Consider the following 27,788-nt stretch of genomic DNA (forward strand, 5'->3'; position numbering starts at 1 on the left):
ACTTCCGGACATAGTGCAGATTCAAGTTTGTTCAAATCATGGCCCCCGGGGATAGGATGGGGCCCCAAGGGGGGGATCAAAGTTTTACATAGAAATATATAGGGAAAAACTTTAAAAATCTTCTTCTCAAGAACCACTAAGCCAGAAAAGCTGATTTTTACATGAAAACTTTCTGACATAGTGCAGATTCAAGTTTGTTCAAATCATGGCCCCTGGGGATAAGATGGGGCCCCAAGGGGAGATCAAAGTTTTACACACAAATATATAGGGAAAAACTTTAAAAATCTTCTTCTCAAGAACCACTAAGCCAGAAAAGCTGAGATTTACATGAAAGCTTCCTGACATAATGCAGATTCAAGTTTGTTCAAATCATGGGATCCGGGGGTTGGATGGGGCCACAATAGGGGATCAAAGTTTTACATACAAATATATAGGAAAAATCTTCTTCTCAAGAACCACTGAGCCAGAAAAGCTGATTTTTACATGAAAACTTTCTGACATAGTGCAGATTCAAGTTTCTTCAAATCATGGGCTCCGGGGATAGGATGGGGCCACAAGGGGGATCAAAGTTTTACATACAAATATATAGTTAAAATCTTTTTCTCAATAACCACTGAGTCAGAAAAGCTGATTTTTACATGAAAACTTTCTGACATAGTGCAGATTCAAGTTTGTTCAAATCATGGTCCCCGGGGGGTAGGATGGGGCCACAAGTTGGGGGGGTGTCAAAGTTTTACATACAAATATAGAAAAAAGCTTTAAAAGAACCATTGGGCCAAAGAAGTTGACATTTACATGAAAGCTTTCTGACATAGCGTAAATTCAAGTTTGCAAAGGGTAGTTTGGGCCATAATAGGGACCAAGGTTTTACATGCAAATATATATGGAAAGTCTTCAGATATGGGACAAGGTGACTCAGGTGAACGATGTTGCCCATGGGCCTCTTGTTTTTATCATGCATTAGTAAATGTTTTAGTACAATTTCTTCTTACATTTTTTTGCAGACAAGTTTTACAACTTTCAAAAAGTGGCCATGTGGGACGAAGTCTTCGGATATTTCATGGCTTTTACGATTTTCGTTTCCATTATAAAACTTCTTCACTTATTTCGCTTCAACAAAAGGATGTCTATGATTGCAGGAACCCTGAAATACTCTACAAAAGAACTTTCTGCTTTTTCTGTTGTTATAATCATTCTGATCATAGCGTTTGCATCCTGGGGATATGTTATGTTCGGTCCAAAGATGTTTGCATACAGGAATATGTTCCAGTCAATTGAGACGCTGTTGGCTTTTGCACTAGGAGATTTTGATTACCTGGCTTTGGAGAGAATCAATCGCGTGTTTGGACCAATTTACTTCTTCTTGTTTATTCTATGCATTATGACTATTTTGTTAAATGTTTTTGTTACAATCCTCAACGAATCTATTTCGGCTGTTAAATCCGATATCTCCAAACAGTCTAATGAACACGAAATTGTTGCCTTTATGTGGTTACGTTTCAAAGACTGGGTTGGCATTGACTTCGATAAACTCTTCGAAGAAGTAAAGAGGAAATATATTCTGGGTAAGTTCCCACGTTTTCTGATGATAAAATGTCCATGTGTTCTGTTAATATCATAGTAAATTACAATAATCATATGATATCAAAGATGCAATATTTTGGAAGTACATTGAGTATAATGTATCAAAACTAGCTACGTGCTATATGTATACATTTGTAAATATAACATGCACCCGTAAATCCTTAATAGGAGCTGGCAAAACAAAACAGAAAGAAAAGACTGAAGACATTGAAGAAAAATTGCGCGAAATATCCGAAAGACTGGAAAAACTGGGACAATACGACTCATCAAGAACGGACCATCCACCCCCTGATATGAGACCAATGAATGAGGCCACGAAGGAACTTTTGTTTACTCGTTTGTTTCCAACCATGAGACATCAGAGTATTAATTTACATTAATCGGAATCTGATATTGTATTCTGTTTGAAAGAGCGGGTACGTTAAAGTGCAAAAACAATTCTAGTGATACATGTACTGGTATCTATGTCTATATATAGGTATAACGCCTAGTGTTGATTGGTTAATCAATTTGTTAAATGAAGTTATGAAAATGATATATGTGATATTAGTTGTTAGAAAACGAGGGTTGTTGAGATTGAAGTTTTGACCACTGCAGATTGCTAAAGTTCTGTTGTTGGAGACGTGGTGAAAGTTTCAATCTGTATTTGTCCCATGTTCTGTTATGTTGTGGATTACTTTCTTCTTTTTAGAGATATCTATTTCTACCCTTTACCACACGAAAATTCAACTTCCCCTTCAATATTATTTCACACACACATATACACACACTTTTGTCATGTTATATATTTTGGTACTGTATAATAAATTATCAATTTGTCTAGATTAATACGTAGTTATTGAGTAGTTACGTCATAATCGTGGATTTATTACACAAAGGCATACCGTATGCAATATGCTGTTTACTGACGATATGTAAATTCTATATCCTACTCATATAGCCTATTGATGACTAAATGAAATCCACTCCCTTTTGACTTACTGACGGTATACGAATTTCTATGATATGCGTCATGAGTGAAGCCATGTGAAACCCAGTGAATTGTCTGCAAAACTACTATCTTTGCTCTTAATTTTGCATTTTGTTTAGGATTTTTGGGATTGATCACTGTTCGTTATCTTAATCTTTTTCATTTTAGAGGTGATAATTCTTAAACTGCTGAGTTGTAAAGCCCATTCTGAAATCAACAGTGTAAACGAACAAAGCAGTCCACTTCTGTTCAATTCAACTGATTCAAAATAATCAAATTTTGAAAGATTGATTTTCAAATGCTATTTATAATACATATCTTGAAATAGTTCAAAACCGTAATCCCTCTTGTAAAATGGAATTTGAAAAAATCCTTAACTAAATGTGTTTTCAATCTAAGATATTCCGAGGCATCTTCTTGCCTCCCGATTGAACGTTAATATCCCATTTTGGATATATCTCACTTGGACTGAACCTGTTAACCTCAACAGAGACCGATGACGTAAACCAGCTGATCGTTATCATCCATAATGGCGGTGCAAATAGGTGTTGGCAGTATTCAGTCAGTGTTCGCCCGTTTCTTTTCATTATAGAGCAGGACAAATTAGCAAGATATGAGTATGGCATGACATGTTAATTATCTATTTACTATAAAACATACCCAATGCATTGATTCTGAAATGGGAAAATAACACAATAGTAGTATAATTTTCAATCAAAATTTATTGTACTTTTGAATCATTTCTAAATCTTATACCTCATTAAAGAAAATGTATAAAAAATAAGGTGGAGATAATGAACAGTAATCAATCTCATAACTCCTATAAGCAATACAAAATAGAGAGTTGGGCAAACACGGACACCCTGGACATATCAGAGGTGGGATCAGGTGCCTAGGAGGAGTAAGCATCCCCTGTTGGCCGGTCACACCCACCGTGAGCCCTCTATTTTGATCAGCTAAACGGCATTACAATCGGTATGAAACATGTCAGACCGCATTTGTGACCCAATGATAGGTTGTTAACTTGCATTAATCTTTAGAATGGCTGGTAATGATTCATGGGATCACCAGTGGTTAAATTTCGCGATTTGTCCTGTCCGTACCACGAGTCTGGTCGCAATGAATTAAACTTCTTAAAAATAAATTTACAAACGCGATTACAATTTTGTATAATTTGTTTCTCAATTAAAATACATACCACATACAATTGAGGATGCTCGTTGGTCGACAATGGCAGTCGGCAGGTGATAATATTGTCAATGTTACCATCAACTTCAAGCGGTATATAGATTTGTCAACAATTGCAAAGATCAGTTTATGAAAGCTCAGGTGAGAAACTTTTTATTTTAGTAATCCAAATATTCTCTACAACAAAATAGTTAATCGATGAATTAACAGTAACAAACGATGTAATGTTTGAAGGACAATATTCTCGCCGAGTAAGTGAACAGGTTCACCAGCAAAACTGCCGGTCGTCTGTGTTTTTGTTAGAAAATGATAATTCGTAAGAAACAATTTGAAGGAGGCTGCATATAGATAAGTATACATTGCTTTATCATGGTAATATTCTCTCAAACAATACTGAATATTTCGTGATTGAAGTTAAATATATATACATGTACATGTATATGTATTCCTTTCTCATATTTAACCAAACATAAGATTTTAATTCATATAGAAAATAGAAATGCATGTATTCGCAAATTGTGCAAAACATTAGTTTATAGTTTATACATTTTTAGGAAAATTCATAAATCTGAATAAGATGTTAATACCTAGACCACGCTATGAATGAAGAAAACTCGGAAGTAATTGTATTACACAATTTTGTTATTTCAGATGATATATACTTGACTACATAAAGCCTCAAGAATCGAGAAACCTGCTTCTTTGAATGTGCTTGTATTGGGTACTTGTGAATATTTATGCAAATCCCATTACTTGTTTAAACCTCTTCGTGAAGTAGTCAATGAACTCGTACTCATTCTGTTTCCCTTCAAGGTTTTCTTTGACTGTCGAGAATGCATCAGCAATGATGGTCAAGAAAATGCTCATCAGACCCACGTATACGACCAAAATGAACATGAAGAAAAATATGGGGCCCAGCACGGGTTGTGCAGTTTGCATGGCAACAAAATCAAAGCTGCCCAGTGTAAACGCAAACATGGACTCTGCTGCGCCTACGACATTGCTATAGGAAATCATGGAATTGCTGAAGAGCAAGAAACCCGTGGCTGTGAAAGTCCAAAAGTACAGCAAAAATGCAATGCTAAATACTTTGAGGTCTTTTGTAGCGTACTGTACTGTTTCGCCCAACATGCCCATCTTCTTGTTGAATTGTAAGAGTTTCAGGAACTGGACAGTGGCTAAGAACACTACGAAACCACACATGAAGCCATACATTTCATCATAAAGAGCCAGGGATTGGAAATTCACGTAATCAGCTGCAATACAGAACACACTCGTTGTCAAAAACGTTATTTCAATAAATTGAAGCAGATGCACATATTACGACATTATCGATGTGTATTTTTTCTGCCCACATTTTGGAATGATAATCAGTGTTACTATCATAGTATATATTAATCTGCATATCACCACTGCGTGCGTCGTGTAAGGGTTGCTTATTAAGATTGCGTAGAGGGGTATATTTCGAAACGGATACTCGGTCTGAAGAATTTTCATCGGTTACAACATCTGCAATCAGTTGGCAGCAATATTGTTGGCTTTTTCATGATAAACATATTTTAAGCAGTGCTTATTTTATATATTATTTGAAATTGTTTGTTGTAAATCTAGGGGATACTATGCGATCGATTCATCTCATCTACTCGTTGATATGATATCACATTTTGCTGTTTTAAACTATACAGGTAATTTGCGTTCGAAAATTTATGCGCGGAATTGCAACTCCACAATCAATTGATACATCTCTCAGTATGAGGGTAAATAAGAAAATCCAGAATTTTCTATATATTCAACAGAGAACGTAGTAACTATGTTTCGCATCGTTCTTACCTTTTTCTGGATCCTTTAGCGCTTTCATTGCCAACGTTGTTAGTGTTTGTTTAAGTGCATACATAGCTATGACGGCTATGCAGAAGCAGAGAAGCGCAAACTCCAATTTGTTCCAAAATTCCTTGAAATACTTCATCCTCTGTTTCTTCACTTTTTTGATACACCGTACAAAAAAGTACAAACTGAAGATAGCATAAATAACCTCTGCGATAAGGACCATTACCCCCAAGCCCCCAACGTAGTTCAACAATCGGAACACCTGAAAAACAAAACAAAGGAAAATATAGGGGAGAATTATAGTCAATACTATTCCTTAGACATTTTCGCAGTTTGTTTTATGAACACGTGACAATAACGGGCAGAGAATAATCTCATAAATCCTAGAAAGAATACAATATTAAGAGAAACAAACACTGACCTCTGGACATACTAGGGGTGGAATTAGATGTCTCAGAAGAGTAAGCATCTCCTATTGACCGTTCACACCGATCCTGAGATATATACCTTGATGAGGTAAACGGAGTAATCGGTAGTCAAAATCCGTTTGTAAAGAACGCTCTAACGATGTGTATAAAACACGTCAGGCAGCATTCGACCCAGTGAGAGTTTGAATTTGCAAATTAGATCGTTATAACGACCATAGAATTTGCAAAATAATGACTTTAAAGGAGACTTTTGAAACCCAGTAATATCAACTTATTTATCAGTTGACTGTCTCAATTTAAAAACTGATCATACGCAGAACATGCTTTTACCTTGCACTCAAGTCTTGGCACTGCTCCTCCAGTCGACAAGAATTCAATAACCATAATCATAGAGCCAAACAAATTAATGTTTGGGTTGTACACTGTGAATTCTAGAAAAATTGCTCTGGTATGAGCATCCATCCAAATATCATTTTTCAATCCATTCAGACTGTGTTTGGTTCTTTCAACATTTCTTTCGAACATGTACACATATCCGCCGCCTTTGTAAGTCGACATCGTTGCCATATATGGCGCATTTGCTAACTTTACCGAGCTTTGGTATACCCAAGGACCAGGGTTTTTTAACTTTGTAAGCATTGTTTCATTTTCAGGACTGGGCTTTTCCCATTTCGGTAGATAAACTTTGGCATCGTCGTCCGTCCATCCGTATTCATCTCGGCAGTGATGGATCAAAGTACGCATATATGGACCGACTTTGCAGGTATCTGTTGAGGACAAAGAAGCAAATATAACGTTGTCAGAGTAAATATTGGCAATTAAGACTCGCATGTGGCAGTTTATGGACTATGGTAAACTCAAGAGTTCTAGGAAAACGTACTTGGTTTAACACGAAGCTGCCGTAGCCGAGGAATACCCACACGTCTTGAGGCCATATCTTTAATACACCTTTTTTCCCACCAACGCCTGATTTCAGTCCCATTATGATAATGGGTGGCGTAAAGAGAAGGAACCAACTTAGTTTCAAGCCATACCCAGTACTGATCAACTGTAGATATCTAAAAATGATTTATATGTAGATCAACAATTTTTTAGTTGCGTTCACCGACAGAAGTAAGTTAATATAAAATATTTCCTTCAGTCTTATGAACAGAAATATTTACCGACTCAAAGTTGTGGGTAAAGCTGTTCTTTAGATTCGATGCATACATATAGGAGTTCGAGTCCCTTTGCTGGTAAGAGAGAAAGAACAAGATGATGACAAAGAAGATATAAGCGCTTAGTTCTTTCAAAACTTCTTCCATTTTCAGTTCTAGCAGGCGTTGCTGTCTCGCCTCTTCTAGTGTAGCTGGGTCTGGAGGTTGAAACTCAGCGTTTGCCTCTTTACGCTTTGCAGCAATTTCTGGAAGAAGAAAAAAGTGTTAACAGTTAAGATATCAAAGGTACATGTACACAGATATAAATTAGTGAAAATATTACAAACCCTCTATTGTCCCATTATCCTTTCCAATGAATTCCTCATCATGTGCTGCAATGACATTATTCAAGTCTTCATTCGTGTCCTCTTCATCTAAAGCAGGTTTCTTTAGGATACAAGCTATGAAAGCAACGAGAAACATCACCTGCAAAGAAACATTATTTTTAAAAACTCATTTGTAAAAGGTTGAAATGTGGATTGCCGCTATATCATTTTTATAAACACGAGATAGAAAGGGATATACTATACCTTTATAGGTTGAACAACGATAACAGATTGGAAAAAAGACAAAAGGAATGTCGTGAGCCATTCATTTGCCTTTTCCTTCCCCCACTCTAAACTATACAGGATGGTAAAGAATCCTGCCGTCGTGATGCTGAAGAAACACACTAGAAAGATGATAGTATATGATACATATTTATATTTGTCTGACATGAGATCGACAGAGAAAATGAAAGACAAACCCTACGAAGTCGATACTTACAAACCCAAGCAATGTAGAGACACCAGTGTGGCAGAGTTCCTGGTTTCTTTTTCTTCTTCTTTTTCTCTTTTTCATCTTCAGGTACACCAACAATTCTTGTTTTCGGAGCGTCGTCATCATCTGAATCATTATCATCTGCTCCGTACTTGGCCTTTTGTTTGAAGTTGACTAGATCAGAGATATAATCCTTAAACCGCTTCCATCGACTTGGCATAGTCACATCACCCCAAATTTGCGACCCGTTCGTGACATTCTTCCATTTACCACGCTTTGGCTGTTGTTGGTGCCTTTGTATCACGGCATTTTGTTTTGGGCGACATTTTTTGAAGAAGGTGATCAATATAAAGTTGACAGGAAATACTAGCATTGTGCTGGCAAAGCTTACAAAGAACTAAAAGAAAATATGATTTTTATATTACTGTATATATCAATATCATGTGTTATATATCTAAGCATATACTATAATCAATAACTTCAACTTACCTGTTGTACAGTGAATGACACCGGACCAACTTTTAGAGCTTGTGATTGCTTAGCATTATCATCAGATTTAAACCACATGGCGTTTGTAATCATCGTCATAAACAAAAGTGACATGCAACATGAAATACGTTGTGCACGCGTGAAGCTGCTTTTCGTAGGTCTTGAGAAGACGGAAAACCACAGATGTTCATTGGAAAGCTTTTTGCGGACATTGGCAGAAAAGAGTTGCTTAAAAGCTACTAAGTCCTCCAGTCCAGCCACTGGGAGGATTCTGTCTACCATTCCGTCATCCTCCTCCAAAGCTAGCCATCTGTCACAGAGGAAAATGTACCTGGAAAGGATGAAAAAGGTTAATTTAACGAACATTGATCAATCTCATAAACTATTCAAAATTTGAAAACCGAGCAAAATAAGGCGCTTAGGATAAGTAAGTATCAAAGGATGAATTCGCATGCTTAATATATCAATATAATTTCATTAAATCATTCATTCATTATATACGAGGGCCCTCGTAACACAAATAGTATCGTAAGCCGTTCCATTCCATTCATCGGGATAAACGGTAATTTGCAGAGAGAGAGAGAGAGAGAGAGAGAGAGAGAGAGAGAGAGAGAGAGGAAGGAAAGGGTGTGAAAGGTCAGTATGGTTGAGTGTGAACGGTCAGTATGGTTAGTGTTTGGGTGTGAGAGTTTCCAGTGGTGCTATTGTATGGTGGTTGTAAGTTACTCTTGTGAGTTCTTTTACTGATTTTCGTGCTATACAAGCAAGATCCTAGTAAATTCCACACAAATCCTACACCACTCCTACATTTACCCGGACCAAGTGATTATATATTCAAATAAAAAACCATATTCAAGAAACTTAGTTCCACTGCAATTTCTATGTTTTTCGAGTTTATGGTAAGAGTTTGAATTTACTCTATTGGTATATATTAGTCTATTGTACGACATTCTAGATACTTTGAAATCATTATTTTAATTTAACTAAATTTGTAAGTGAAAGAGCATATACCGATCGTATATATTTTTATCACATGTTTACTCCTTTATCCAGTGGATATCATCCACTACATAAATTTCAATTATTACACTATGTTTTCCTGCGGTGTTTGTGACGTCACAAACAAACGTCAATTTTACGTAGTTTGTTTACAAACTGTCAGGAAGCAAAATTCCCAACTTTAAATGAAACTGTCAAAACCCCTGTAACTGTAACTAATTTGTCAGCAGCCTGCCTCGGTTTGTAAATTGATCATACACATGATATGCACTCGATTATCGAAACAATTGGTACACATAAGCACCATATGTAGGCGATAATGGAATATTGATACATTTGTACATAGACATTGAAGTTGACGACGAAGAAGAAGTCATCCCGTTTGTGTTCGATTGCCATTAACGTCTATGGTCCATTTTATTTAAAATTGGAAATATTCATTCTGTAAAGCAGGACCATTGGTATAGTGTTATATATGTTCTCTGGGACAAAACAAGTCTCCCTAACGATTGTAAATATTATTCATGATTGTGTTTATCAAGGTTTATGAAAATAAGATACGAAGAACATCAGAATTAGAATATATACATTGTATACGCTATATACACTGTTCTATTTACAATGCACAATCGAATTCTCAAACATGCCTGTCACCAGTCTGAAGGTCAGTGATTTGTACTTGATCCAGAAACCAACTCTTCGATTTCCCTTTGCCACTGTTGTCGTGCCAGATCCTCATGAAAGTCAGAGAGCCAAGTGGTTTTTCCACACTACAAATGTAGTTTAGAATACTACCACTTTCGAGTTCCTGTGAGAAATAAGGATATATTAGATAATGAGAATGTCAATACAATTAATCAATTACAATGTATATCCGTTTTCTATACAATTGCTTATATTCTTTATAAACGTTCTCTGTGAAAGGTGAAGATAACGAACAGTGATCAATCTCATAGCTCCTATAAGCAATACAAAATAGAGGGTTATGCAAACACGGACCCCTGGACACATCAGAGGTGGAATCAGGTCTACACAATTTATTGTTCAGTTTCCTTTTTTTGGGAGCAAAAATGGTCCTGGATTTCTTAAATGTTTTATGTAGAAAATGAAATGCAGTAATTCAATAACATATCCTTTAGTAACTACTGATGGAATGAGAGAAATATATACACAGTTAAATTGGCAAATGGAGTAATTGAAATACAGTATATTTACATGTGGTTTCACTCCCTACCTTTCTATGACCATCGTACAATCGTCTAACACCGCTGTCGCCATTCTCCCCTGACATAATGAAGCTGACTTTGGACCTCGTTGTCGCGTTCTTACGGACGCCCGTCTGTACCGTCATCTGGTAGTGATAGTTATCCGATGGAAGGTTGTCTTCCAAAGGTGTGGCACCCCACTGAAAGGATAGGAAGAAAGTTATTGACTTTCCACGTTAACAAATTAATGCATGTCGAGGAATCCCGGCGGCAGATTGCCAATCAGTTTATTCAAAGCTGAAAGTTCTGAATATGATATAAATAATATGGTTTTCCCCAGTTGGGTCTTTATTTCGTAATATTACAATTGTAAATGTTGAATACCTTTATAATATCCCTCTTATCCATATATCGTGACCAGATTAGCAACATGATGTATACGCCAATCAAAGCTACGACGGTGGAGAAAACAGCTGCATTCTCATTCAGATTTGCAAACTTTGCCCATACGTTGGTAAAGTCAATTGTGTTGGGAGGTACAGCAAAATCGCCACCAAACGAAGTCAAGTGAGTACACAAGCACTCAGTGTTCCACTTTGTTGTACCATTACCAACCTATAATAGTTACATTATGATACTGTTACCTTCATTAGCAAAATTTTTATTAATGACAAATTTCTCTGTTTCAAATGAATATGCCGGTCTTTCCCAATGTACCGAGTTTACTTAAAGAAAGTGAACATGAAAACAAATATTTGCTGCATAATAAACTTAAAAAACCTACTGAAACTAAATAGTGTGGCCTGGAACTACTGTGCTTGTTTTTATTATTTGATCAATTAAACACTCCAAGTTAAAGATTTATGGAGGTCATCTATTATTTCCCAGCATGCATCTGTGCTCTGACGTAGATGAGGAACATTGGTGCTGGTGACTAGGTAATTGTTTCAGCAGAAGAACTTATGGATTCCTATTATAATTGATGGATAAGGTTTTGGAGTTCTCCAGCTCCTCCAACTTCTGAACGTACCAAGAAGCACTGTACATTTCAAGATTCAAAATCATGCAATTTACAATTATATTATTTGTTTACACTAAACAAAATACTTATTCAAAAGCTGTATTAGAATCTGAGGTTTTAAGAAATCTTTCTTAATAGTAGTGTTCATTAGGAAAATCTCCTTTAATTCATGTCATAACAAATGAGGGTTTAACAACTCTGACCCCCCACCCACCTAAGAGGCGGACCTCGTCTGACCCAGTAAAACATAAATCTTGATTGCATGTCTGCAACAGAAGTATTACTGTATTCTATCACGTGTATGTTACACATATTGGAAATGTTTACACACAAATGGCGGCTTAGGTTTAAATTTTAATGCATATGAATACAAAATGTATTTTTCATTTTTTGTGTTTTTCTTACTTGTTATTTAAGTCCTTTGAGGCTCTTCCTTTCTGAATACATAAATGTAAGCTGTATCAATTATAACTGGACTTAGACACACGATGTCAAAATATGGGTGTAGAGAACTACACTTTATGTGTATATCTATGTAATCGGACACAAAATGTTCAAACTCCTGACAAGAAAGACACCCCTTGAACATAGGTACAATTTCCATAAAGAAAAATCCTCTCTCATTAAAATCAACTGCTGGTGAAGAACGCAGCTAGGTTAAGGGCTTCCATAGTAAAATGCACAATAATAATGAGGTGAAATTGCACTTCAGATTCACAGGTATTATTACACTTGTTACGGTTAAACACCGAAACGATACTACCCATATGTTGACTGACTGAGCTACCGTAAATTCCCCTTATGGTAATTTTCCGTGACGTCAGTTGAATATCACGTAACACTGTATTGTTAGAAAACAACAAGAGGCCCTACTTGTCAACAAAAGTTCAGGTTCATGCGGGTAACCAGCTGAATTTTTATTGATATACTCGGAAAGAAATAAAAATTCTTAAAATGGAAAGTGTTGGGAACAAATGCATACTCAAACTAAACATGCTATAACTTAACAACATATCAACAGTCATCAGCGAATTACCGGGGTTGTCCACATTCCTATACATATATACCGTTAATATACAAGATAGAAATTGTTCCCTGCATTTTTCAAACGCATGAATATATCTAAAAAATATTTCAGAAAAATTCATATTGTTTTTACAGCAGATGAACCTGAACTTTGCCACTGTTTCTGTAGTATGAGATTATTTATGTACATAAGAAAATTTTTATTTTTTAAACGCATCAGTCATTCAGATTAGGGGCGATTTCAAGGTCACAATATAAATGAATATCACCTTCGTGCATACTATATATAAAAAAATGGAGAATGATTTGATGTCATAAAGGAATAATATATATACATGTAATCATTAGACAAGAAATGTTTTCAAGTATATAGCTTATCACTTGATAACAGTAGTAAATAACGACAAAATATTATGACACTTTCTCCGCGATACAATTATCAGAACCTGTACGTTGTGACGTACTTTTTCGTTGTGACGTCATATGGTGCAAAGTGCACAGAGGTACATTTAACAGCACTGTGATTTTTCTCGGATAGCCTTAAGTGAGCTGCGAAGCATTATTCTGAAAAACAATTTCTTCCTCTGTAACATCAGGTTCAAATTGATATCCCACATCTAATTCACTTTCGGCTTATGACGTTTTAATGTTGATGCTGAAATACACAATATTTCCTACTGACGTCAGCATCAGAGCTGCCCTCTAGTGGATGCTAAGAGATAACCCAGCAGGGAAGTCATGAGTTTTTTTCAATATGGCAGCTCACAAGGATTGAAAAGGTTAGTTAACCTTTATGAAATATCTCCCTACTGAATAAAACTACATGTCAATGATTTTTAGAATTCATTATATACATCAAAATGACAAATTAAAACCCTATGTCACACTTTCATGTTCACTTCCTTTAATATTTCACATACCCATGAAAATACAAGAACTGTCTCGTTTTGGGGCATACGAATCGATACTTCGACTGAACACATGGTAAGTCTTGCATAAGTTTATTTTCTCATTTGAGGTATTATCAGACACCTTTTATGTTAATAAATACATGATCATCTTAGGTATCAGTCACAAATCACTGAGAAGAATCCAGAAATATACATATTAAGGCATATAGGCAGCCTAATACTAGTACAGTTATTCCATTTAAAATCTTCTCTTTAACCCACCCCACTCCTAACCTCCGAATATGTGGTGTTGTTTGTTGTACATCCATAATGTTTAATTTACCTTGCAACCATCCCCCTTCCATGTCTCTGTTTCGTCGTCCCAGAATTTACAACTTGGTACAAAAGACTGTGTTGAGTAGTTTAAACACGTCTCACTACTTCCAAAATCGACGTCAGTTTCTGAACGAAAATGCATGTGATAAAAAATAGATTCTTACAAAATAATAGGGCACTAGAATATAAATTGTTCCCTCGCATAGATACTGATAAAACAACTCTTACTTGCAATCCCAATGCTAACCCAATATGTTCCATTCAATTTCGTCATATTCTGTGGCGGATAGAAGGTATGCAACATCTGATTCAAAACATCTGGATCTTTACTCTGATGACCAGGGAAATCGATAGGTTCGTGGGGCATTGTTGTCTTGTAGTCATAATGGGTGGCATTTGGCCGATCTTTGTATTTAAAGTAGACATTGAATCTATCTCCTTTTCTGTCGGGCCACAATAGGAAGTGGAGCGCAGTGTCATTTTCAGTAACTGGTACAGGATGGTTGTTCCACTGAGTGGCGTCTTCGGGAGAAACACCCCTTGGTACACACAACATCCACTGGAATGGTTCTGGTACATCTTCCGCTTTTCCTTTTGGAGAAGAGATTGAACGGCAGGGTAGTTACATATATTCTTACATCAATTAATTTCTTATATGTCGTGTCAACTTAAAACAATGAAAATGTGCAACGATCTCTCCATGCCTATTACCAAACTCCACAGTCATAGAAATGGCAATCATGGCCATCTAATAAAGTCAAAATTTGCTTACCTTGTATCATGAGTTTCATTGGCGCTTTCGTGTTATTCACCTTAACTTTACTTCCGCCACCACTTCCAGACAAATCCAAAGACAAGACGGAAGATTTGATCCCATTGGAATTAGCGCCCCAAGTCTTGGGATTACCTTTGGTGGTAACGAGCTAAAAACCAAACACGGTAACAATTTAATGAATTCTCATAAAAGTGCTAAAAGGGCCAAATTCAGAGACACACTTACGGTAGTGCCAACTCCGCCTCCATCATCTGATTTTGGTATAACTCCTTCAGGTATTTCAAAACTACCAAAACTTGATGACATTTGTGCTGGACCTAAAGTTGCGATGATACAATTAAAAAAATTAGAAGTTACCATCAATAATTCCATTGCTGGATAATCATTTTCTTTCAAAATTTATATTTTGTAAAATGTACATTCTTATGATATTGACCACTATCAATATGACTACAAGGTCATTTACGAGACTGATCATAGTTCGTAAATTTCACTTGTTCATTCTTCTAAAAACGGTTGTCAACAACCATGAATCTATAATCTCCGAATAATAGTTTGTTATTATCACTTTACTGAAAATAATTGATATGGTGCGTAAGGATTATGATGATGTTAAAATGTCTGAAATATGCAGTTATAAAACAGAAACAGTTCATACCAGGTTGATCCGGATCAATGTTCTTTAACCCCAGTCCCATCCCTGGAGCATTTATAGCACACTCTTGTTCCAGGTCGTCTTCTCCCTCTACTTCGGCCTCTGCTTGTGTTCCGTTTCCAGGAAGCGATCTTCTTCGTCTTCGTCTTCTAGAGGCTTCCATTTTCCCCAGCAAAAGTCCAGATATGGAATCAACCGCCCCAGTGCTTGCTGTTGCTACATTTTTGTCCTATATTTACGTATGAAAGATACTGAAGTTAATGGTAGTCTCAAAGTTTTCATAAAATACTATACATCGAATACAAAAAGAATATTTTGAGGCAGAAATATGATTTTAATATGTATTTAAAAAAAGACCAAAAACTGTCCATTCTGGTCGTAGAGATCAGTTCTTTATCTTACAGAATGGACAGTTTGAGGCATGTCCCCTAACTTAATCATTATCCACATTCTTAACAAAAGACACAGTAACAGGTAAACACTTCCTACAGTCTTTGAAAAATTATGGTGTTTTTCATAGATATTGTAACAGTGTTTTGTTAAAAGAAAGGACAGCTGAAGGTAACCTCATGGGATAATTTCAACGAATCAGTCTTCCCACAGTTTTTAAAGACGAATTACTTCAATATACACATATATTGGGAATTAAATGATAATGATGATAAGGTGAAAATAGGGGGTGGGGTAATCAATTTAGAAAATCTAGTGTTTTTAAATATTTCATAACATCATCTCTTTTAAATTATTTCATCGAGTTACTCAATACCTCTAAATTTTACATATATGATACACTTATTTCTACGAATCCTTTATATTCCATTAAGGGCAGCTGGGGAATCATGCTATCATGGATCGCACTTGCAAGACCATATAATTCATGGAACTACATATATTTGTCTATCAACGTCCACCCTATCCCATTACATTGCATTTCTGAGGAGGATGTTTATGGTGTTTTCTAAAAATATATATAACCCTTGTTTTCTTTTGGGCATCAGTTCTGGGATATGGATTTTTTGAATACATAGTCATATTGGATGCTTTAAATGTGGACTAAGAATATGTGATCACATGTAAAGAACAAAAGGGTGACGTCACATCAATGATTTGATAGTTGATAGTTTGATAGTCTGATCCTTTTAAATACGTTACTGTTATATACTGAATGTTGTGAAATTTATACATACTGCCAGTAATCTCTCTTGGTCTAGGAGATCTTTCTCATGCCTGCAATACTTTAACAAATATTTTTCAACATCAAACGGTTCCCACTCGATTATAACGTCCCGGAAAAATTCTTCTGCGTCGGCTAAAGTGGTTTCCTTGTTAATCCACATTATTGCATAGTAGTTTTTCACAGCACGTCGAAATGCCTTTTTAAATATAAACACAAATTCATATAAATCGTCAAAGAATCGATGAAGATTGGCATCTTCTTCCTTCATTATAAGGTCGTACGAGTCGAGTTGGTCGGCGTTGCTGTCTGTTTGAAGTGGCACCGGATTCTGGGATGCTTCCCGCTTTTTCCTCCGTTTCCTTGCCGCCACTTCTGCCTTATCTTCCGTAGGGAGCAGGTTACTCATTCCTGTTACCGCACCTGTTGAATACAAAAAATATACATTGATACTCGGTTAACTATTTACTTTGTAATGAAATTATGATAAAAGAGTACGATTTTGTAATCTTCATAACACTGGGATTACATTCAAGATGATATTTTGAAACGTTGATTTTAAAAAATCGCTCCTTCTAAAGCCTTCACGGATCACTGTCTGATAGAAGAATTAATATCCTAGGCACTTTCCCTGACAATATGATGATTATTTCAAACAGAGTTTTAATATAATTTAACTCACTAGCTGAGGCGTCTTTTACAGCATCGTAATTGGAATTTCCAAATTTGTCTTTCATCGTGTTCATACTCTTATTGACAGCGCTTCCTCCAGACGCCTGAAGATATAAAGAACTTCTAAAAATCAAACCGATAATATTATTCAACTGATTTATAAAAAATATTTGCATGAATTGATTTGGTACCCTAGCAGAAGAGCTGGTCTGGTCCGGATTTGATGTTAGACCCGCTACAGCACCCGCAACTCCTTTGCACTGGTCAAGATTTTCTGTTTTATCTGCCAAGTTATCGAGCAAATTTGTCATAAATGCACGGACCTAAAAAAAGAAAGATAAAAAGATAAATTATATATGTACTAAGAAGTACGATTTGTTTTTTCTTCTTCAAACTAATATTGTTAAGGTATCTGTATTGGCACTACACAATAACTTATGCAACGTAAACTATTTGATTTCATTTCAGATGAAAGGAATAGGTTGAAATTTTAAGTTCATTCTTAACTAATTTAACTTTCGGACATCCTCGGTTAAATGTATATGTACATTGCATTCGTCTTCATCACACGTGGTCGTAAAGAAAACAAGGCGTCGGTAAGTTTTGTCATTGATTTCATGTCCCGTGGGGATCCGGGTTAGAATAGGTCTTCAGTACCCCTTGCTTGTCGTAAGAGGCGACTGAATAGGGCGGTCCTTCGGATGACGCCGCAAAACTCGAGGTCCCGTGTCAATGCAGGTGTGGCACGATAACGATCCCTACCTGCTCAAAGGCCATAAGCGCCAAGCATAGGCCTAAATTTTGCATGCCCTTCACCGGCAATGGTGACGTCTCCATATGAGTGAAAAGTTAAACAATATACAATCAATTAATCATTGATTTCATCGACTGTAAATATAGGAATAAGGACCCGTCAGTCTAAATTCATTGTACTAATTCATGTGTAAATTACTAAAGGTAGTTATGCACAGGTCTAAGAATTTGTAGAAAAAAATAGACGTAATATATGCTAATAAGACAGTCACGTGGTCAACACTCGGCTCGTTTTGGAAAGAAAATATGTAAAAATACAGACTGTATTTTGAAAGTATTTTTTCATTTATATCTCTACAACCGTAATTTTTTTAATGCATGTTTAATAGTCTTTTTTCTTTTTCTTTTTCTTTTGGTTGCATTTAACAAATTAAAGATGAATTCTTATGATAATAAAATGTATATAGTATATTTCAATTTGTACCGTAAAACGTGAGGGGAAAAAACCTTACCTCTGTCAATTCTTCTTCTTGGTCATCACTAGTACTATTTCCCTGTCAAGAGTATATTTTTATATCGATTAAACAAATTGATATTAGAGATAAGTACTAGCATTTTGAAAGTCTGAGATTGGGTTTCACGTTTGCATGTTTATTGTTTGTACCAATAATTGAAATGGGTAGAGAAAACACATGGATCTCAGAACCTTGGGAACCAATTTCATTCAACTTTTAAATTGTATATTTATATTTAATTCAAGAATGTACGTCCCTTACCGCGCATTAATATACAGCATAAAACAAATAAGAATAACCATACAGCGGTGAATACTGACCCCACCAGTTAAAAATTCTCCAGACACCACGGCCACAGCCCTGAGTAAACTTCCACAATCTTTTATACTCGCCATGGCATCCAACTGACCGGCAATATCCGTTGAATTGGTCAATTTAATTTTCACTGTCTGTGTTGTGCTATTTATACGACCCTCTTTTGAAACAAACAGTTTGAAAACAAACTCTTCGGAAGCAAAATATTCTGCTGGAAAAGACACGCGACCATCCATAACCGAAATGGATTTCGTCATGTTGTCAACATTCATAAAACAATCTCCATAATCGTAAAGTTTTACAGGATTATTTGTACTCTCTTTGAACATATTGTCCTCGTAAATCAATGTAGATCTTGATGATAACTGCTGGAAGGAGACGGCGTCTGCCGATTCAAAGTCCTTGCTTGTGGCGCAAACAAGGTCGAATTCTAATCCGGTCTTGCTTTTTGTTAACAAATCAGGATCACGGGAAGGATTCAAATCAAAAACTGCATTGGCATATATCAGAAAATCTGTTTCTTTTTCGCCTGCTATTTCAGCGTATGGATTGGATGCTTCGATTGAAACAAATACCGACTTTTCTTCTGTCCTTAGACTGTGACCCAATGGGGCCACAGAAACCGTCAGTCGGTACACGCCATACGATAAGAACACTGCCGGGACGACCAAAACGTTATCGGGCGATTCCAAGGAACAAATTTCTTTAATTGGTTCCTTCTTGCCCTTGTTGAATTTCTCAGCTTTCCATGAAAAGGTAAACAGATTAGCCGATACACAAGAAGATGTTGCAGTGACCGTTATGTTGAATTCTTCCGAACGGATTCTTGTTATGGGATTAGCGAAAGAAGATTGAACATTTGCAAAGTTTACCGCAGGCTTTTGACACTTAATGTCGTTTACATCATCTACAATGATGCTCTGACAAAGTTTAGCTCTAACAATAGAAAATGCATTCCTTATTTTTACGTTCACACTATATCTTCCACTTCTTGTGTACAAATGTCCCACTGTAATGATCTCATCTGATACTCGAATAGCGTAAAACTGCGTTAAGGATGTCACTGATCTAATCTTACGATGAAGATTTTCTGTAGTTGTTATCGATGTTGTTTCTGTTGTTGGATTTAGCGTTGTTGTGGAATTGAGATTCTCAACTACAGTGATAAGGGTGGTCAATGTCTGTGTAGCATTACTGGAATCTTCCAAGGATGTGTCATTTGTCGACGTACTGTTTGAATCAATGCTTACATCATTTTCGTGACTTCCACTGGTGACTATTCCATTTTCTAGCTGTCTATCTGTAAATGTAAACTTTCCATCGCCAAAATCTATCTCATACGTGACATCAGATCCAGTATAGGTCGTGATGTTAACCTTTGCATAATCATTTTTGAGAACACGACCTAAAGTTGATGTCTGTAAATCTACATGAGTAAGGTTCTGTCCTACTTGAACCAAAATGCACTGAAAGACCTCACTTATTTGATTTTTGGCCGTTACACAGATTTTATATATTCCCCAGTTGTCATACACATGTTTATTTTGAAATGATGTAAACTTTTCTGATGGACTTCTGTAGCTGACGTCATCAACCTTGCCGTCTCCATGTCGTATATGAAATTCGACTTTGTCCGGTCCAGGCATATTACCATTCAGGTCCACCTTTACTACCACGGGGAGGGTCTTATCCGTTATGTTACTTGTAGTCAGTTTCATAGACACAATGGGAACTTCAATAGAAATTAAATCCTCTGCACGAGAGACGCTGATATCATTAGACATGTCCACGACGACAGGGTAGTATCCAAGAGAGGGGTATTCCACTTCAAACGTCATTCCTAATGATTCCTCTGATTTGTCAATGTAAAACATGAAGTGTTCACCTATACCAAAAGAGCAGTTAATGAACGTCTCCAGTCCGACAGGAATTTGAACGGTAATGTTGGTTGTGAGATGCCAAGCATTACTTCTTTTCATTGGTGCAATTGATGCCTCCTCCACCGAGTGTTGTACATAGAATATACGTTTAATAAGCGTCTTTATCCCACTTTTAATGGTAATAAGATTCTCATAAGGTTTTAGGTCTAATGATTTGACCAGAATCCCATTCTCCAATACTTTGGATTCTAGTGTTTGTTCTCCATTACGTATGACATTCAAGGTCTCTAGGTATCTTTCGTTACCATGAATCCTGAACAAAAAGGAATCGTTTCTGTTGTGATATAGAAATGGAATGTCAAATAACTTGGAAACGAATGTTGTTGAATTCTTCGTTTCTCCATAAACATTCACACAAGTATATTCGATAAGATATTCTCCGAAAGAGTCGTATGTGTGATTGATGTACACTTTGTTGAAATAATTTTGTGACGCCTGCTCATTGAAGGCCTTCATGTCTCCAAATGTAACCGTGCATTTTGTGACATAATTGCTAAATGCCAAGAGTTCATATTCGGCTGATTGCTGGATTGGTGAGTGTATCGCTGACACAACAGCCATTTCTGGACGTACCCCTTCATCCACGTCTTTCACTTCGAAATCAACCTCCGCCGACAATAATATATCACCTATAGACGTGGAAACGGTGACTGTGAAAATATCTTGAGATGACCAAAAGTGACTTAAGACCTTCTCTTTGGTATTCAGTGTAATACCATCTCCAAACTGAACTTTAAAATTTTCCTGTGTATCAAAGTTTGTTCCTATTTCGATACCAACGGTTTCAAAAGGTTTAGTATATGAACTTTTATGCAGAGGGTGTGCTCTAACCGTCAGGTGATAGTTATGTGTTGTTGTAAGTCCAGACACAGAGTAGAATTTACCGACTCCTGACCCTGAAATACATCGTTCGTCTGTGACGATCAATGGTAAAACATCAAGATTTAAGCAGTTGCACTTATCATTTGGACTAATTTCAACTATGGGACTGTCGCAGTGTGCTCTACAGGCGTGAACTGCAGTTTCAGATGTTGATAAATTCAACAAGGAACCTTCATCTGTACTTTGAAGTCTGCATCCGAGGTAGTAACGTTCATCATCTGCAATTGTTTAAGGTATTTCATAACTTATAACAGATCAATCTGTAACATTATTCGTTTGAAATAATTTACATGAACAAAATTTCATATCAAATGTAGTAAAAAGAATAATAATATTTGTTTACCTATTGGATGGTTATCAGTGTTTTCTGCAGAATTATAAATGAAAAGATCTTCAACATCGAACAGGTTTTTGTCGTCAATCGCCCTCCCCTCCCTGTCCCTTCCGATAACAATTTCGGAAAAGGGATCAAAATTGTCTCCTTCATATTCTCTCTTTTCTGGTCCAAGTTCTTTCAGAAGATGTCCGTCCACGTAGAGCTTTAATCCGCCACTATCGTTCCAGGAGCCAAAGATATTGGTCCACACATTCGGGAGTAGTCGGAAAGTGTGTTTCCATACATTTTCGGATTTGGAAATACCGAATTCATACTGGTCGCCGTACCTTTGCAATAGGTAAAACCCTTCAGAGAAATATGAATGTCCCCCGTTTGTAATGACGACAACTTCCGGTGATGTTTCGTTTCCTGGTCTCGGTTTTAAAAAGAAAGTGACAGTTATACCATTCGAGCACTTGTTGATGTTCCCCAAACACCAGTGTTGGTAAATTCCGAAGTTGACATTGGAACCCACTTTTGGGGATGTGCCTGTGATAAAGGTCACATCGTCCTCCACGTACGTCAAGTGAACATCATTCGCCAGAACAGGAGAAATAAGCAGCCCTAAAATGATACATGAGATATGGCAACTAAAACTATATACTTAATTTCAAAATAGAGAACTTCATTATTGAAATTGTCAAAAGTTAAAATGCACGTCATATGCATAAAAGGTGAAGATAACGAACAGTGATCAATCTTATAACTCCTATAAGTAATACAAAATAGAGAGTTGGGCAAACACGGACCCCTGGATATACCAGAGGTGGTATCAAGTGCCGAGGAGGACAGTCTGATTAAAACCAGCCCCCCTTCTCCTATCGTCGTCAAGACGACGATAGGAGAAGGGGGCTGGTTTTAATCAGACTGCGAGGAGGAGTAAGCATCCCCTGTCGACCGGCCACACCCGCCGCGAGCCCTATATCATGATCAGGTAAACGAAGTTATCCGTAGTCAAAATCAGTGTGCCAAGAACGTTCTAACAATCGGTATGAAACACGTCAGACAGCATTTGACCCAATGATAGGTTGTATTGGCAAACTAGATCGTTATTTCATTTTGGACTGATACCTTTTTTTCCGGTTTTTTGATAGAAAAAAATCATATAATCAGTAACATCATTACTATATCGTATATCCTGAGAGATAATCATCAAAAATATTCAAATGAATATCGAGACAAGGAAGTAACAAATGCTTCAGTGTTAAGGAAGTATTTTTCTATTATCCAGATACATCTAATTGCATACTTATATGAATTTTAACATTGAAAGTTTTACTATTTTACCAATGATTGACAGTAATGAAAACAATCGGGAGCGATGGGCAAAATAACAAAGTGTTATGAATCCGTTATAGCCACAACGCTTGCGATATATTTATATCACTAGATGAGTCGAAACTAAAACGTGTAATGATACTCGAATCGTTCAGAGGTGGTGGTGCATTAGCGGCAGTATCATTACTGATATGCTCTTCCATTTCATTCTATGAACAATGGACAAACCCATAAGGCTTTTTTTTTAAAATTTGATTTTTAATATTTCTGTCAAGGAATTAAATTATTCCATACGAATTTGAAACAATCCATTTTTCACTAGATTGAGAACACGGTAACAATAAAGAGAATATAGAGGTGACATCAATATACATTTATATATAAGCTACTTAACCAAGCCCAAATATCGTGTTTTGATAATTAAACATCTTACATACCTACAATGCAGAAACAAGTTAACCTAAACCAAAGTCCTGTTCTCCTATTGTCGGACATTTCATGGGCGAATCTTTCCTCTAATGGTCTTTCCAAAACTGTTTTCTGAAGTCGTATGTTAACCTTAAGAGAATCTTGAGGGCAAATCTATGTGTCTGAATAATTTAATAAATCGATATGAATTGGCTTGATTTGATTACGCCAAGAAATCATTTGCAGACATCTGGGAATTTTGAAGAAAACTTCGGTATTGTTTCTTTCCACCTGACCATCAATTATGCATGTTTAATTAGTCACCTTCATTCTTTTCTATAGCTCTGGTCACTACTTCTGTTTGACGTAAGAACAACAAGTTGGAAATAACTAGTTTTATGCACATCACGAAACACACACATAAACTAGATTTTCTTTTAATTACCTCCTCCTCGAAACTTGTATCAGATTGATCTTTGATTTCAGTTTGCAATGGAAGTCCTTCAAGAAAAAGGACAAGAGAGAAATTATATAAATCACTAGAATGTGTATCTAAACTAACCCAACTACACAAACGATGAAAATTATGGTACAAAACTTGTATCATTCTCTCTATTTATGACAATTATATACGTCATCTGAAATACATCTCAGTATAATTGGTAATAATACACACATTACAAACATTTATTACGGAACATTGATAAGGGGAGGTTACTTTGACAACCATAACGACATGTATAGTTACCCTAACAAAAATATAGTTGATAATATCATCATGTTTTTCAAATACTGCCAGCTACAAAATATCAGTGAACCTTACCACTACTTTAACATCAAGACTTGGTATAGATTACATGTATAGACCCCCCCCCCCCTACTTGTTTAACCGTATGCCCCCACCCCCTCTTTTTTCTTTTGACTTATGCTACGTTCCCACTGTCGTGCGATCCATTACGGACGACAAGATTGATCATTCGTAGCTGATTGCGGAAGTTTTCTGGAATTTCAGGTTTTGATACGAGGTGATGCGAGTTAATATTTTCTTACACGATTTGTTGGGCTTTGACACGGTAATGTCACGGTAGATATATTTCAGGTAACACGATGTGTCACGGAATGAACAATATGAAATTAATTTATCACATGTTCTAGAACACGTATTCTATGTTATGACTTATATTAAAGCCACTACCATTGGTTACTATTTTTAACATTCAACCTGTAAAACAGGTATTCAAGCAAAGCACGATCTTCCTCATTCGAAGGCTTTTCTTAGCCGTATTTCCCCTCCTACCCACAGTTTGCACAAAGTTACAATATTGTTTTAGTTATGAAAGTATCATGTGCTTCTACTAATATGTATTTTTTGTTTTGTTTATTACAGATGAAGTTGAAATGAAAACTGTAATATATTTGTACGTTTAATAAGTGCGAGCATATAAGCGCTTCTTTCTCTTAACATGTGTGTTGGTATATTGTAAATAATTTATGTTCGTTTGAGTGGAACGAATTAGTACATAACACCTGTTCAAATACGATCACATACGTTCTGATACGATTGTCCCGATCTTTACGATTGGACCTCAATTTCATACGATCATTAAGATCCGGGTTCCTGATTTGGGACGAGCGTGTACATGTACGAGCAGATACGTTTGTATACGTTACGATACGTCAATCACGAACCGATGCTCCATGTTGCGATATCGCGATGTCTTTCACAATCAGGATCGAAGACGGTTTCAGGTACGTTTGGATCCCGACAGGTATATGTATAGATCTGCAGTCCGACTGACCATTGACTTCATTAATTTTCAAACATCTACAGAAAGTGAACACTGGAATGGTTGAAGTTGAGGTTGATGACAATGTGATATTTACAGCATTACTGTATGCTTATATCATAAAGTTCTATTGTGACAGATCGTGGGACATCGCAACATAGCTTGGTGTTTATCTTCTAAAATATTGAACTGGATCATCACGATTTGGAAACACGATTAGATGCGATATGTTGCATTTTTATTATATGCAATAAAGTCTTATGCAATTATGACGGCTGAATATTAATCGTTTTGGTTGCCAAAAAACAAAAAAAATGGTAGACGAATTTTTTAACGAACAACACAATTTTCACGACTAATGTCAAGATTGGGTAAGATTTGATACGATCATTTATGAATTTTGCCTGTAGTTGAGGGTAACATTGAAAATTTTCACCCCGACAAAACCATTGTTGACCAACCGAAGCGTAGCGTAAAATACGACGAAACAAAAAATTGTAAACAACAGGGGGGGGGGGGGGGTCCTCGGTTTCGGGGCACATTTTCCAAGTAATTACAGCAATTTAGGTGAGCAGCAGGTCAGGGAGATCATACTTCAAGTCTCTTCAACTCAAAACCCATCTCATCTCTTTTATTTGTCGGACAGGGCTTCTTCTCTTCCACTGGCAGCCTTAAAGGAGGTCACAGAGTACGAATTTATTACGCGTCGTGTGATTGGTCCGCAAATAATCCCGAGACCATTCGAATGATCCGGAGACTAACCAATGGCTGTGCGAACCAATCACACGGTGCGTACAACAAATTCGTATAAATTGATTGATTGTATCTTGCTTAACGTCTCACAAGAGAATTTTTCACTCATATGGAGACGTCACCAAGACCTGTGAGGGGCTTCAAATTTAGGCCTATGTTCGGCGCTTACGGCCATTGAGCCGTGAGGGTTCTTTAGCGTGCCACACCTACCATTTTTAAGGTCATCTCCGAGGACCCGTGACATTTACACCTGATGTCGAGCGTTTGGCGTTGGAACTGTCACTCCCTGTTATAACGACAGTGAGTGAGTGAAAGTTACGTCTGTCGCGACCGGGACTCGAACCCCAGACCTTCCGCATACAGGGCGAACGCTCTAACCTCTCGGCCACCGCGGGATGAGATTAGACAAGAAAATTCACACATTTATATGCCACCAAAAAATTATCCAAAAAAAAAAAAAAGGTATGATAATTAATATTCATACTTAAGGAGCCTGCGGCTGAACTAGAATCTCAACATAATTCCGACGATCAAACACTTATATTTCCAATGTTTTTGCCTTCGATATAGGATAGCCATTTCCTCATGAATGGATTTGAAAACAATGTGCGTATGAATCCTGATAAAAAAAATAGTACGTGTCGCTGTGTTAAGTCGAACAGAAATGAAAGTAGAAAATAAATATAAAATAAAGTTTTGAAAATACATAGACTGCAACGTTTCACGTCAGTCAGTATACTTTTCATGAAGCGCAGACGTCGCGTTGCATTTCATAAATATACCCTCATGAATGTATTTTTAAGAAGTGAAATTCATTTCTTAAATATCAGAACAAATGTTTCCATACTTCCTAAATGAATATTCTCTAAGCATATATGCTTACTGACGGACATCTTCACAAATCAAGGGCTATTGATTCGTTACCTAGCACTAACATTGACATCGGTCACCATTCAAAATTTGGTTCGAGACGGAGGATGACGCAATACGCTCAAATTAAATCAGCCAATGATATTCCTTGTTTCAGATGCAAGTAAAAAATGGTGTCTATTGACGAGAAGATAAGTGAAAAACATCTAGTCTAATTGTTTCTTCAAAGAAAATAAATTTTCCGAAAATCATGTTGCTGTTGCTGTGCGTGTTAAGTTTCGTTTTAGGCCGATTATAAAAACTATTTTCTGATTGGCTCCACGCTACAGGTTACAACACCGATAACATGCTCCGTATCGAACCCATGTTTTGAATGTTGACTGAGGGTTAGTGCGAGGTAACGAACCAATGACCCTTGACTTGTGAAAATGACTGGTGAATTATATATATATATATATATATATATATATATATATATATATATATATATATATATATATATATATATATATATGAAAATTTAAAAAAAAAAATATATATATATATATATATATATATATATATATATATATATATATATATATATATATATATATATATATATTGGAAAATTGAGGGGGGGATCGTACCTTGACCTCTTTCCTGTCATTTCGACAGTCTATACGCAACAGATAAGAGATATACATCCTGTATGTTGAGATCATATATACTGGTAGG

General features: G+C 36.4%; 2 protein-coding genes across 2 annotated transcripts in view; one reads left to right on the forward strand and one right to left on the reverse strand.

The window, feature by feature from the left end:
- LOC125669069 (uncharacterized) overlaps positions 1-2,408 on the forward strand; it is a 42,754-nt gene extending 40,346 nt beyond the window's left edge. The window contains 2 exon segments of the mRNA XM_056161409.1: positions 1,005-1,565; positions 1,756-2,408. Of these exon segments, the coding sequence (XP_056017384.1) occupies positions 1,005-1,565; positions 1,756-1,964 (770 nt within the window). The 3' untranslated portion in view covers positions 1,965-2,408.
- Positions 2,409-3,853: 1,445 nt separating this feature from the next.
- On the reverse strand, positions 3,854-27,720 carry LOC125669071 (uncharacterized). The gene is made up of 25 exons (XM_048903516.2): positions 27,701-27,720; positions 24,884-24,954; positions 21,943-22,539; positions 18,783-21,817; positions 18,460-18,501; positions 17,386-17,517; positions 17,205-17,298; positions 16,536-16,945; positions 15,352-15,577; positions 14,919-15,010; positions 14,691-14,841; positions 14,147-14,509; positions 13,926-14,044; positions 11,030-11,260; positions 10,675-10,845; positions 10,088-10,248; positions 8,442-8,772; positions 7,959-8,349; positions 7,724-7,863; positions 7,481-7,619; positions 7,161-7,399; positions 6,878-7,055; positions 6,328-6,764; positions 5,573-5,831; positions 3,854-4,998 (listed from the first exon to the last, which is right to left on the reverse strand). Exons 1-25 carry the CDS (start codon positions 27,718-27,720, stop codon positions 4,478-4,480), a joined length of 8,550 nt encoding a protein of 2,849 aa, XP_048759473.2. The 3' UTR covers positions 3,854-4,477.
- Between the last annotated feature and the right edge of the window lie 68 nt (positions 27,721-27,788).

Source organism: Ostrea edulis, chromosome 4 (genome assembly GCF_947568905.1).
Source record: "Ostrea edulis chromosome 4, xbOstEdul1.1, whole genome shotgun sequence".
In the NCBI taxonomy this organism is placed as follows: domain Eukaryota; kingdom Metazoa; phylum Mollusca; class Bivalvia; order Ostreida; family Ostreidae; genus Ostrea; species Ostrea edulis.